The following is a 13,503-nucleotide window of genomic DNA, read 5'->3' on the forward strand; positions in this document are numbered from 1 at the left end:
CCCCCCCCCCCAAAAAAAAAGACAGAGGAACAACTTCCTAAATTAAAAAGCCTTTGTGCATACATCAGAGGCAAAAAAAACCTTCAGGTGAATGATGGTGATGTATGAATGGAGAGACCAGTGAGAGACGTATTAGAACAGGTGGATGTGATCCCTGTGTGTGCCCGTCCCCAGGGGCTGCATCTCTCAAATCATCCTTTAAATTAAATTAAACATGTTATTTGACATGGTTGCATTACAGAGGGACGCTGGTGGGATCCATTGCTTCAGACATGGTAACAATAACTAACACGTGTAGAATATGTAAGTATTAATGGAAAAGTCTGATCATCTGTTTGGAGAAGAGTCGCGTTTCAAATCTATCTGCCAGTTTCCTCTTCTCTCACTTTCAGAAGTCGGTAAACCTGGAGAGAGGGAAACAGCGTGCTTAAATTTTTAAGAATTTGGTGATATTGCTCACCAAGAGCATCAGGAAAAAAAAAAACAAAAGCAAAACCCTAAGCTGTCGTGGGATGAGAAAAGTTCCTCTCCTGGATTAGTGACTGCCTAGCGGGTAGGAAACAAAGCGGTCAGGTTTCACAACATCACACAAGTCCCACTGGGATTTGCTGCGAGATCTCTGCCGTTGAGCAGCGATAACGGATCTGCAAAGGCGAGGAGGAAGGGCAAGGTTATGGGCTTGGCTGGCTTTGTCTTCAGAGGGACCAGAGAAAAGGCTGAGCAGCTGCAGGGGGATCCGGCGATCCTGGGTGGCTGCAACAGAAAGGGAAGCCTGCGCCAGCAGGGGTAAGATAATGCTCTTTAGTCATATTTTATTTCTGCCCTCCGCCCTGTGCTGGGGACAAATCTCAGTGAGTCAATGCTGCTTGCAAAATACCCTGAAGTCATTACAGACAGCCTAGAGCTCAGGGCTTCGAAGCGGTCGAGAGGGGAAACAGAAGTGGAGGAAGTTTTGGAAGGAGAACAAAGCAGCCCTGTTGTTATGTTGCTGGGGGACGACGTGGCTTGAGCATGTGCAGCTGGGGGTGTCCTGGTGTGTCTGCCAGGGGTTGTCCACGGGCTGCTGATGCTACCGGGGATCTTGATCAAGAGGGTCGGAGGTATGGGAAAGCTTCTGTGCTTTAAGCAGGGATTTGAGCTGGAACAAGTAGGATTCAGCCTGGAAAAGCGACGAGTGGGGAAAGGAGGGTGTTAGGAGGGGTGGTGCACCTCCGAGTGACGTGGAGAAAGTGAAGGCAGAAGGATTACTGTCGATGCCATCGGGTTTGCCGGTGTGAAGCAGAGCGGGGAGGGGTTGGCTCTGCACGGTGTGTGATTGCAGAATTCATTGCCTCAGGCTGTTTGGGAAATGTGAGTGGTTTCAAGAAGCAATTAAACAAATGCGCAGAGGATGGGCATTGGTACAGCTGATGACACGGCTTTTTGGAAGCTGTGTGCATGTACTGGAAGAGAAATATATTGATACGTTTGTCCGTACTTAACATGGTTCCTCTGTGTATCTGCTGTCAGTCAGGGCTTGATAGACTTTTTGTTTAACAAGGTGAACGTGCTGTTGTTACCAGTTTGAGGGTATATCTGCTGTGGGTTGTGGAAGTGGGGATTGCCTGGTGTTCTCTGCCAGGGCAGTGCTGGCTGCAGCTCCCTGGGTGGACACCGGTGACTGGGACGTGAGAGGCGGCAGGGCTTTCGCACTCTTTTGAACTTCGATGATTAAGTCCTGAGTTGAGTGAGATACTTGAACAATAAAGGTTAAGTATAAGAGTGTGTGGACAGGATATAATTTCCTGACCGCCTTGGAGATGCTGCATCACTCACTTGTTCTCTGCACAGGATTAATTTGCCCCCAGAGGACTTGCTGTGTGGGCTCAGCCTGCCTGCCGGCCAGCCAGCGCTGCACCCCACAGCCACGTCAGGCTCTAGGTTAGAGGAAAGCAGCAGCTGTTTGTTTAATTATTTTTACAGGTTTGGGGGATGCTTTTTTGGTCCTTTCTTTCTTGGTACTCACAGCTGGCACCTTGTGCTTTGTGTAGGTGATAAGTTTCCGTCACGTCCAGAAGAGCACGTTTCTAACCGCTGCGATACAGCGTACACGAGTGACTTATCTAAAGGTGTGGGAAGAGCCCTGCTTCTGGTCTAATCCCACCTTGCCTGGAAGAGTAGCTGCCTCCCCACTCAGGAAGGATTTGGTGGCAGAATGCTTGAAGTCTTTAGGACCTCATGTTAGGACGCTGCTTGTGCCAATAAAATAAAATCATGTCATGTGCAATAGTAGCATTAATGAAACTGTGCTGCAGTGAACCCCTGGTGAAGAAAAGGTGCCTATAAATGTTGTGGTTCTGCTAAAATGTACTTGCTTGTAGAACCTGCATTGCCAACTGACAAATCAAAGCAAAATAACTGTTCACGTTGCAGCGGAATGCATAGTCATCAAAGGCAGCCGTCATGTTGTGCTGAAGGTGAGTCTTCCAGGTCCTTCGTGTGGCCTGGGGAGGAGAGAGAGGGAGGTGTTGTGACTTGTTGGGCATCCTCTGCTGTGCAGCATCAGGAGGAGCATCCCTGCAGGAACTTGCAGTGAGCTGTAAGGTTGTTCTACCGCGATGAACCCGCCATTCCTCTAGATTATCCTGGCCCTGGGAAGCCTCAGACCAGGACAGAAACAAAAGCTAATGGTACTGAGGTGTGCCTGCTGCCACCTACACCTGGAAACCGCTCAGGAGAGACTTCTGAAATCAAAACCATGGCAGAGCCCTCCAGGGTCTGGAGCGAATAGTTCTCATCTGCTGGGTAGCTGGGGCACCTCCCGTGGTGTGGAAGCTCTGTCCTGCCCACGCAGAAGATCTTGGTTGAGTTTCCTGCAAGCCAGACCCTCACCTTGTGTAAAGGAGAACGGCATGAGTGAATAAAGTCAGCTTGGGGGCTGCACAAAGTGTGGTCAGAGGGAGGTGTCTCAGAACTAATAAGCTGATGCTGGACAACTCTATTTTGGTGCTTCTCTCTCTCTCGATTTGGAAAACATTGCTGTCTAAGGGTGGTTTGCCTGTGGAGTCTCTGACAGCCCAGAGGCTGACTCAGTGGTGCTTTCCCCTTTAGCAAATGGCTTTTGCATTCTCCCACCTTCTTATGTCTCTCTGTCCCTGAGGGCAGCAAACAGACATAGAGTAGGCTGTCCCACTGGGGTTTCCAGCTGCAGAGGGGACAGGGGAGAGGCAGGGGTGAGAGTGTCTTGCAGAGAGCACATCAGAAGAGGAACTGTAAACAGCATGGGGAACCTTGTATTGACTGCTCGAGGAGGAGCATGCAGTGACATCCTGCATCCCCTCCTGATGTCCCCCCCCTTCCCCAGGCTGCTGTACCTCTGCGTCTGAAAACATGCGGGCCAAAAAGACTTTAGCGTGCCCTTCTAGTGCTTCCTTCTCGAGCAAATGAAAAGTGAGGTGGTCTGTCAAAGCAGGGGAGATTATTTCAATAAAAGCTAGAATTTACTAGTGCTTCTTGAATCCTCTTTGTTGTTGTTTAAGAACTGGAGGTAGAGCGATATTTGCTTTTTAATTGTGGGGTGCTCTGTAAGAAATCAAGTTGAGTTCCTTAATAGAGTTAAAGTATAAGCAGTCAGCATTAGGATGCTTTAATAATTTAGTATTTAATCCTGTGAAGGGTATATTTGTAATTTAGCTTATGTAGCATTGTACTGACTCAGAGTTCCTCCAAAAGCAAACTACTTCTTGAATTGTATAATACCGTGAAATCTCCCTTTCTCTTGCTGCGTTTCCTTGGAAGACTGAAGCTGTAAAGTCTAAAATACATTTCACTATTTTGTGAGGACCTGTGGGTTAAAATACATGCTAAAAAGCAACTTCTCATATGACTTACTTGCTCCAAAAAAGCAGGGAGTCTTCTCTGCCACTGCATTTGAGGAAGAGTGCATGAATCTCCCAAGAATAAGCAGTAAGATATTTCCCTAGGAAAAGTTAGCTTTTTCTTTTGTTTCCCCTGTTTGTTATGTTAAGCATCATCAGTGGGATTTTTCCTTCACTGTATTACCACCGGTGTATCTGCTGCTCAGAGCCTTCTCCACTGAGAATGCCAGGGGTCTGGTGGGAGCATAGAGCAGGCAGCCTGCAAACCGGTTCCTGCTTTAGCTGAGACTGGATTTCAGACTGAGAAGGAAGATGCCCATTTTGAGTGGGCCTTTCAGTATTTTAAAGGCTTATATGGTGTCAGTGTGTTTGCTGCTGGCCCTTCCATGCTTTTGTAGGACCGCAGGGCTTACCTGAGGAGATATGTGCTCATCCCCAGAACCACAAAGTTCTTCTGTAATAGCTTTTTTGTTTTCCCCTCTCTTTTTGCAGGTGTTTCTTGAATGCTTCGGTGCATCACAGAACTGTTGTGTTTTGGGATATTCTGCTTAAACCCTCGGAAGAAAATCTGCCAACAGCCAAAAATGACTTGAGCTGGAGAGCTGCTGCTTTACCCCCAGGTAGTGTGTCGGTAGCTCAGAAACTTTGCGATACCAGAGCTTAGCACAGATTGCTTTCGGCAAGTTACTCAAGGAGAGAGTTGCCACTAGGGTTTCTGTAGATTGGCCAGTGATCTGCGTGTCTCCTGAGGAGAGCTAGGACACTGCTCCCATGTTCTTGGATGCATTCCAGAGCAGCCACATAGGGAAATGAGCAGCTTCCTGTCTTCTGTGTGCCAGTGTGCCACTCATGAGGTGTTTATGCCTCAACATACGTTTCCTACATCAGCCCTTTGTGGTGCTAAGCTGACCTGCCCTACGGGCACTCCTTCAATTGAATTGCCCTCTTTTATAACATGATGGGAGCTGGAGGTGTCTGCTAATATGAGGTAGTGTGAAAGAGGACAGGCAGTGCTGTACAACAGGAAACAGGATCTGCCTTTGCTTTCTCCAGGGGTAACAATCTCTACAGTAATGCTTATCAAGTTGACTTATGAACCCAAACATGCCTCAAACCTTACTTTGGATTAATTGGCTCCCAGCAGCTGTTTAGCAAGGCTTCACATCGGGAGTGCACCCGGACCACTGCAGGATTGCAGAAGTTTCCTGTGAAGTCACCAAATTTGTCCGTACCAGGCTGGTGAAACTCCCATGAATTCATAGCTTTGGGTTTTTTTCCACAATTAGATATCTCATTACGTGCTTCATTAGTGCTCATGCCTATGAGGGCCCCTTGCCCACACACAGATCCATATTTGTGTATACACATGCCTGTGCACGCAGCCTTGACTGAGATGTGTTCCTCTCTCCCAGGACCAGCTGCCTGCCCGGTGTCCAGTGTCCCGTGTGGATGCACCGTACACTATGGTTCACATCAATGTGCTGAAAAAATTCATGTGTGTTCTTGTGGTGATACTGGTAGCGCTGACGGTTTGCCTGTGGAGAGAGACAAGAAGCTACTATGTTCCTTTCAAGACCGAGTCTGATGATTTGCAGGTTCACAGGACTTCAGAAAAATGGAACCCACTTAAATCACAGGGCCTTTTCCATGAAGCAGCCGGCGAACTGGGTCAGATACCCAAAAATTGGTTTAGTAACCACAACAAAGTAAAAGGCAGCACCTCTGGAACAGCCGAAAAGTCCAAGAAAGCAGCAGACTCTGTGAAGGTATGGGATAAAGACAGTTCATCTAGAAACCTCATACCCAGGCTGCAGAAGGTCAGAAAAAACTACCTGTCCATGAACAAGTACAATGTGACTTACAACGGAAAGAGGAATGCTGCTAAACTCAGCCCAGAGAAGCTGCTGTGCCAGCTACGGGACAGGGTGAACGTGACCATGATAGAGGGATCGGATGGTCCTTTTGATACCTCTGAATGGCAGCAGTACCTACCAGAGAAAAGCCTCAATGAAACAGTGGGCCGCCTCGGTCACTGTGCTGTTGTGTCCTCAGCAGGGTCTCTGAAATCCTCTCATCTGGGACAAGAGATTGGTTGGTATCTTTCTATTAGCATAAAGTTGGTATCTTTCAATTAATATTGTTTTATAAAAGTAACCTACTGTCTTGCACTTAGCAGTAAGTCTCCGCTGTGGTCGCAAAGGTGTTTAAAATAAGTTGAAATATTACCCTTACGCTTACTCTAAAGTTAGTGAACATTACAACCTGGGAGGAATGGGAGTAATGATCAGATAATGCCTTTCCTCTCCAAGTGCACACACTGCATGGTGTAGGCTGCCTTATGATGCCCTAGATCACAGTGCCTGTGAACCTTAGACCTTTGGCAGACCAAAACGGGCAAGTGGAAGGGTTGGGTTGAGCTGAGATGACATGATGTATGTGCGCTAGAAGGTAGCACTAATACTGGATACCAGAGAGAGGTCTTGGTACCTCAAACGTTTGTTTCTTGAGAGGGTTTGGGAGTGGGTTGAGTAATGCCAGTGTGCTTATTGCACAGTCAACACTCAAGAGAATTTTTCATTCAGAAAGACTTCTTCAGAGAAGAAGTAAAAGAAAATGCTGAAGGGGAAGAAACCCACTGGATGCAGCTCTGAGCAAGCTACCGTAGTTGACCCAGCATTGAGCAGAGGACCTGGGCACAGGCAATCTTCAGAGGTCCTTTCCAACCTCAGTGATGCTGTAACTCTTGCTCATGGTTTTCTAAAAGTGGTGGTGCTTCATTCTGAACCACAAGGCAGTGGCTGAGTGGCCCAGAATACCATGGGAAAACTCTACAGGGCTTTATTTTATCTCTTCTTTAGACAAAGTTTGGTGATGCTTTGCAAAGTCTTATCTGACCATATTTATCTGAGGTTAATGCAATAATGAATAAATGCTGAAGTGTTGTTCTTGTACTGTGGACTATAAAGAAGCATGTTTTGGTACCAAAGCGTTTTGTGTCTTTAAGAAAGCAGCATGCAGGGGAAACCAGCTCTCCAGCCTCCAACTCAGCATTTTGTACATGGCAGAAAGTTCTCCTGTGCCTGCGGTTCCCTCAGCTTTCATCATTAATTGTTGTTTGAGGCTCAGTTACTACAGCTTCACTGAAGGGGAAGTTTTAAAGCCTAGGAGTTTTCTTTCTGGTGGAAATAATTGTTTGCAAACTTCATAGTGTTTGCAAGTTGTCTGTTGGATCAGGTCCCTTTGGCCTGCACTGAGATGCAAGTAGTCTTCATCCTCTGAAACCAGTAGGTGGATAGCTGTTAATCCATTATTCGTGGACAACTTGGGCAAAGCCTTCAGAATTATAGCCCCTAGATGCTTGTGGGAGGGTCAGGGTTTTGTTGTGGTACTTGTTCAGAAGTTCACCCTTGAACTCCTCTGTGGTCCACAGGACAGGTGCTAGAATGAGGTTGAACAGTCTGAAGTGCATTAAAATGCTATGAAAGATGTGATGAAAAAGACAGTGGTGGTATGAACCAGGATAGCATTGCTTCCTGGTAAAAATTACAGGGGGGAGTTGGTTGATGTAATTGTTTCCACCTCTTTAGGAGTGTTTGATCCTAGGTGGGTCAAGACTCGGGAAGCCAATTCTGACTTTTCCTTTGAGTACTTACCTTGGTTTGTTTAGGTGGCTCCTGAAGTTCAGTAGCTAAAGGTTTCCACAGAAGTGACCTCCTGTTGAACCACCCTCCCCTGACATAGCTGGTTTGTGTCCAAGGGTGTTTCTTGTAGACTCTAGCATACTTATAAAACCACTTGCGTAAGGAGACCAACTCAAGAGCTTACGGCGTGTTGTAGTGCAGTCTGTGCAAGCGCCGGATTTGGGATTGGAGCAGCCAAAAAGTGCAATGGGCTGTGCTCTGGCTGTGGCACAGCTGAGAGGACGTCAGATATGGAAAGCCATTCCATTGTTCCTACGGCTGGTCACTGAGCCTGTTCCCGAAACTGAAGCACCAGTTTGTTCCAGCTCACAAGGGATGGATGCTGGAAAGGTCACTGGGTAATGAGCCCGAGGCAAATGCCGTTAACCCCTGCTGGTGTCCCTGGCTTGCCTTCATTGCGTCGGGGTCACAGACTTTAACCTTTCTGTTAGTGATTCTGCCCTTTTGGACACTTGCAGGGTGAATATTCAAGGATTCAGGAATATTCAGTATATTTATGTATGGGGTTTTTCCCAGTTTTGACCTGATGTATTTCCACATAGGAAAAGCCATGGCTTCATTGGAGAAAGGTGCCAACAAGGTACTACATGCTTAAAATGAAGCATTTGCATAGATGAGCACAACAGATAGCTAGATTATTATTCCTTAAATGACCAGGAAATATTTGTTCTGTGTAATCACATTAGGGTATCAAATGAGCAATTAGTCAGTGTAAGGGAGGCTGGCAGAGCAGAACAGGAAGAAGCTTGTAAACAAGCTGCCCTTCTCTTACTGGGCTCATGGCGTTATCGGAGGTTATGAATAGCCAGTGAAAAATCTGATCTGGGAAATACTGAGTGCAGCCCAACCACCTGGAGACGGATGCTTCAGAGAGCCAGCTACTCTGCCTGTGCAAACATCCTTTTTAAATGCAAATTTAGGGTGTTGTAATGCTTGGTTGTCTGGCTGAAGTTATTTGGGGAAATTATAACCCTGCACTCCGTTGACGCAAGGCAGGATGTGGATTTAAGGGTCTGTAGTGGTAACTACAAAGTTGCTTCTCAATGTGGGCAAGTTTTTTCAGAAACATCACCTTTCTGGATTTTGTGTGTTGCTTTGGAAGGGCTCTAAACAAGATCCACTTGTCTGTGAGAATAAAGGAGCAAGAAACTAGTCTATTTGCCAGCGATTACTGATCCTCTGGCATTGATTGTGAGAGCAGCCCTGTTTTCAAGAAAATGATCTGGAGAAGACCTGGTTCTGGACCAGGCGAGCTCTTCTGCCCTGGCTGGGGACTTGACAATTCCTCACAGACCCTAGCTGCAGCTTCCAGGAGCTGTGGAAGTGTGGCCTCAGTGTGAAGGTAGGGAACTTGGTCCTGCTCCTCTTACTCATCATCTTTGATTGCATCAAAGGTTTCCTATCCAAATCTAGCCAGTAGAAGCCGGGGTGCCAGGGTGACGGGCACGAATGCCCTCTGTGCTGCAGCAGCAGCCCGGGTCCATGGCATCACGGCAGCATGGCCAGCTGTGCCAAGGCAGAGGAGGGTGCTGGAGGAATGCTGGGCTATCTTAAGAGATGATGCCAGCAGAGGAAAATGCAGTGAATCCCAAGGCATGTAACAAGCTGTGCCTGTTAAATGCACAGCAGTGGTTTTATTTCTATAATGTGGGAGGTACTTTGGCAGGCTGAAGTCAGCTTTGCTTTCCACTCTGGTTATTATACATGTTTCTCAGGCTGGTCAACCTCTCTATCGTTCTATCTCCTGATAAAGTGTTTGAAAGGAAGAAGAGGGAGAAGGGAGGAGATACTGCACTCCTCCATGCAAAGCAAGTGCTAGGGCTGCTCTCTCAAGTGGATTGTAGTTTAAAAAAGTGGACTTTTTGAAGTGTGTAGGTCATGAAGTTAGACCAACAACTTTTTCCACAGGATCTGGCTTGGTACTTCTAGTTGTTATCTGGAAAGCCAGGGACTAGCCAGATTGTATTAGAAATGCAGGTGAATAACCTATTACATGTCTCTTCTATCACTCAAAAGCCAGGTGTTAGCTCATGGGTTTTCACTGTGTTTTGTGTTCAGACAGCCACGATGCCGTCTTGCGATTCAATGGGGCTCCTACCAGGGGATTTCAAGAAGATGTGGGCCAAAAGACAACAATTCGTCTTGTGAACTCCCAGGTAGGTCTGATGAACGTGGGCCGAAGGGGCCAAGCGTGGCTGAGCTGAATACTTCCCCTGTGCTGCCTGGGAGCTGGGCAGCAGCCTGAAATAGTCTCATCCACGGGGCATCTGGGTTCATCTGCTGCTGGGAGGTCTTTAAAATGGAGTTGGGGAGAACAGGGCTTTCCATGCAATTTCCCCTGTCCCTAGCAGATAGCTGTAGGTTGGGAATGTCTTTTCTTGTAATAGTGGACAGCTGGTAAAGTGAGATTACTGCAATAAAACTATCATGTGTTACTGTACCTGAAGTGTAGCTTTTGTGCTCCAGAGCCCAAAAGGCAATTTTCTTTCATCGCCCCAAAGCTAAGGTCTATAGGCCTGGAGTTTTCTCATCTGCTCCTGCATGAGGGGTCCAGGGTGCTGCCATGTAACAAGGTTTAAAGCTTCTCAAAGCAGCAGCTGGAGCTTGGCCACCCTCTTCAAAGGCAAGACATGGAGCCAGCTTGTAACCAGTTTCCGTAGTTCATTTTGTGTGTCTTCTGACGTGTGTTCTTGCTTCTTGTGCGATCGCTGTCGCTGCCTCTTTCTGCTCCCCTTCTCCCCTCACAGCCATGCTCTGTTTTGCTGCTTGCTGCATCTCGATTCCCCTGCGTTAAACCACCAGTCAGATGTGTCAGATGTGGGACAGTTTGTCCTTGCTGAACCAGTTGTTTTTAGCAGATATATCTAACTGCTGACATCTTTCTTCCACAGCCCTGTTTGACCTTTCCATTTTTTCTATCTTTCTCTTCTGTGTGTTTTTTTATGATGTCAGATAGGTGTTATCGCTTAAGAAAACTTTCTCTGGAGGATGTGTTCTTTGCCAAACTTACTGTGAAATGAAGTAATTTACTAGAAAAACCATATATGTGACCTGTGTGACACCAGGTTTATCTGCACAGGGAGGAGAGTAACCGTGTCATTGTACAGCTGTAATACAGCAGTACTAACTCTTCATGTGGACGCTTGGATTTTGGACCAAGTGCAGTTATAGCCGTGTCATTATAGTGCTTCTGCTCTCCATGCAGATCAGCCTACAGCCAGGGGTGATGTTTTTCATTTGCCACCATCCCCTCCGAGTGGAGACACCAGTTAAGAAAATGTCGATTATAGGCAGAGCAAAACTGTTGCAGTTTTTGGCCTAAAGTTAACTCAAAATATAGCGTTGATCCAGCTGCTAAATAGGGCAAAAGACAGTCTCCTTGTGAACAGTGCAGGAGTCTCTCTGCTGGGGTTTCCAAGCCAAACAGGTCTAATTGCAGTCCCTGTTATCTTCAGGGATTGCTGGATTGGGAGACTGGTTTTCTTCTGTGTTTTTATCTGCACTTTTAATGGTTCGGTGCTGTTCTAGGTATGACAATACCATTTTAACCTTCTTGTTAGTGGGTTTGCCTGATTACATTTTGTTTTCAGCTGCTTGCGGCCGTCAGATACTGGCTGGACAAGCTGTAATTTGTCCTTGTTCTGGGCTTGGCTTTTCTTACCTTGTTAGTGGTTTCTGGGAAAAGGGACAGGATTGTGGCTTGGCTGCTCTTATTTTGGCTCTTACTGTTCTTCAGTCCTCAGTCTATTCCCAAAATGAAGGAAATGGGATCTCCTGAATCTAATCTGTCAGAACTAGTATTGAGTGGTGTCCCTTTGGCATGCGTGGCCAGTGGCCCTAAGTTGCTTAATAACTCTTTGAAGATATTTTTCTGTAATTTGCTGACCAGTCTCTAGCACATATCTGGGGATGGATAGTTTTAACAGTAGAAAGGGGTATCTTGTACATCTCTCTACATAAGGAAAGATTAATAGATTGATACTGAGGGGGAGAAATTTGGATCCTTATATCTGAGGCTAGGCTTGTAGGTCCACAAGCTTGGTAAATGTTCCAAATGGAGAAATTCTTTAACAGCACCTTGCTTGTTTTCTTAGACCTCAGTTCATCAGTGCTACTCCCTTTAATGGCATGTTTTCCTGCAGTCTCACGCAAGGCATTGATTTGCCCTGGGAAGGCAGTCACATCTTGCAAAAATAAGGGCTGAAGAGTGTGCAGGAGGAATGCCAATGTCTTTCTGTAGGACACAACTCCTTTCTGCAGAGCTGACCGAGGACCAGAGCGCCTTGTCCCTCCCGGCCCTTGTTTACAGTTCTCCTTGGCTGGCTTTGCGCTGTCATGGAGAGCTCTCTCTGCTTTGGCTGTGTTTGCTGTTACTGGCACTAACGAGTCTGCAGGGAGGAAGAGAAAGGAGATAGCACGTTGGTGGAGTAAGATTGTGGTGGGAAAGGTGAGCATGTTTAGATTACAGGGCATTGACTGTGGTAGCAGGAGAGAAAAAACCTGTTTTGATACAGTCGATAAATGTACCAGGAGAGTAGGGGTTCTGTGTGCCAGATATTTGCTAAACAGTGGATTGGCTAAAGAGCAAATTATCTAAGAAATCAATAGATCAGTTAGCTAATTAGTATCAAAAGGCTGGGCAAGACAGATCAGTCCTGTAGCAATTTAAAGGAATTTAACTACTTAGAAAGAATTTGTCGATATTAAACAGAAAAAAATAGATGCTAAAGGTATTTGGGGAGCCAGTTCCTCCAGCAAACGGGTAAAGTGCCCGATAGATAACTAGTGGTGCCGAGAGCCAGCTCTGTGGTGTGGGGAAGGAAACAGCAAACACTTTGTGCCTGGGCTCCCCACCTGATTTCTTATCCCTTTGCTTTTGTGCCTGTCTCAGCTCTCGAGGGGTTTGTGTGCCTTTGCCAACTCTCATGGCTTTGCTTGGCTGACCTTTGCTTTCCCTGATGCTCGATCTCTCTTGAAGCCTCCTGTCATGCGTTTCACATCAGAAAAGTTCCTGAAAGATTTCTAGCCTTTAAATAGAAACAATGATATGCAAATAAAGCGCCTATGTTCCTTTGTCCTGTCCCTGTACCTTCGCGGTGCTCCATCCCACTCGTACCTGGCAAAGGGGCTGGCTGGTGCCAGCTGCTGTGTCCTCTCCTCGCCTCCGGTGGCCACGAAGCAGAGGCAGAAGCATTGCATGCTCCAGCTAACAAGTGGCCTAGATATTTTAGCTACTGTAAGGAAATGAAATGAGGCAGTACAGGCGGTCAAGGCCAAAGCCTAATCCCGCAGAGTTAAGAGCAGATGTGAAGAAACCCTTTTTGCTTTTGGAACAATTCACGTCTGGGCTGGCCAGAGCGTCCTTGTGCTCTGGCAGTGGGGACAGCCAGGAAGGCAGCCTGCTGTTAGGGACAGCCAGGATACTCAAGGATAAATTGGCGAGCTCTTAATTAGATCCGTGGAGAAAATCAGGACAAATGGGAGCTGACTTCTATGATAATGCTTTTCTTCAGCAAATGTTTATGAGCTGTGTCAGCATGGGTTACGCCTTTGGGTGGGGAGGACAGGAGATGAGCTTCTGTCTCATTTGATTCTGATGGTTTGATTTTTGCTGCAGACCTGGGTTGCCCCCGGCTGTCACGAGCTCATGTCCAGACTGTAGAGGGCAACTTCTCTGTTTGAACCACCTGGTTTTGTTCGCTTGGGAAAGCTGCTGGTGGAGCAGCCTGTCTTCACCGATCCTGTCTCCAACCTGTGTGGTTTGCTCTTGTGGTGCTTTCCTTCTCATTGCTGCTCTCGCAAGATTCAAAGCTCCCTTGCCCGAATTGCAGCACCCTGCTCTGGAGAGGCGAGGTGGAGATCAGTGCCAGGGTCAGCTGGGGCACTGGGGCCTCTTGTCTCTTGCACCAGTGTCCTCACCCCAAGTTGGCTCATCGCTGAGCCTG

General features: G+C 47.0%; 1 protein-coding gene across 1 annotated transcript in view; it reads left to right on the forward strand.

Annotated features, from left to right (window-relative positions):
- Positions 1–13,503, forward strand: part of ST6GAL1 (ST6 beta-galactosamide alpha-2,6-sialyltranferase 1) — a 30,347-nt gene that overhangs the window by 12,245 nt on the left and 4,599 nt on the right. Inside the window, exons 2-4 of the mRNA XM_014966279.1 lie at positions 4,350–4,477; positions 5,270–5,948; positions 9,617–9,714. Coding sequence (XP_014821765.1) covers positions 5,321–5,948; positions 9,617–9,714 — 726 coding nt within the window. The 5' untranslated portion in view covers positions 4,350–4,477; positions 5,270–5,320. The remainder of the gene's footprint in view (positions 1–4,349; positions 4,478–5,269; positions 5,949–9,616; positions 9,715–13,503) is intronic.

Source organism: Calidris pugnax, unplaced genomic scaffold (assembly GCF_001431845.1).
Source record: "Calidris pugnax isolate Ruff unplaced genomic scaffold, ASM143184v1 scaffold65, whole genome shotgun sequence".
In the NCBI taxonomy this organism is placed as follows: Eukaryota; Metazoa; Chordata; class Aves; order Charadriiformes; family Scolopacidae; genus Calidris; species Calidris pugnax.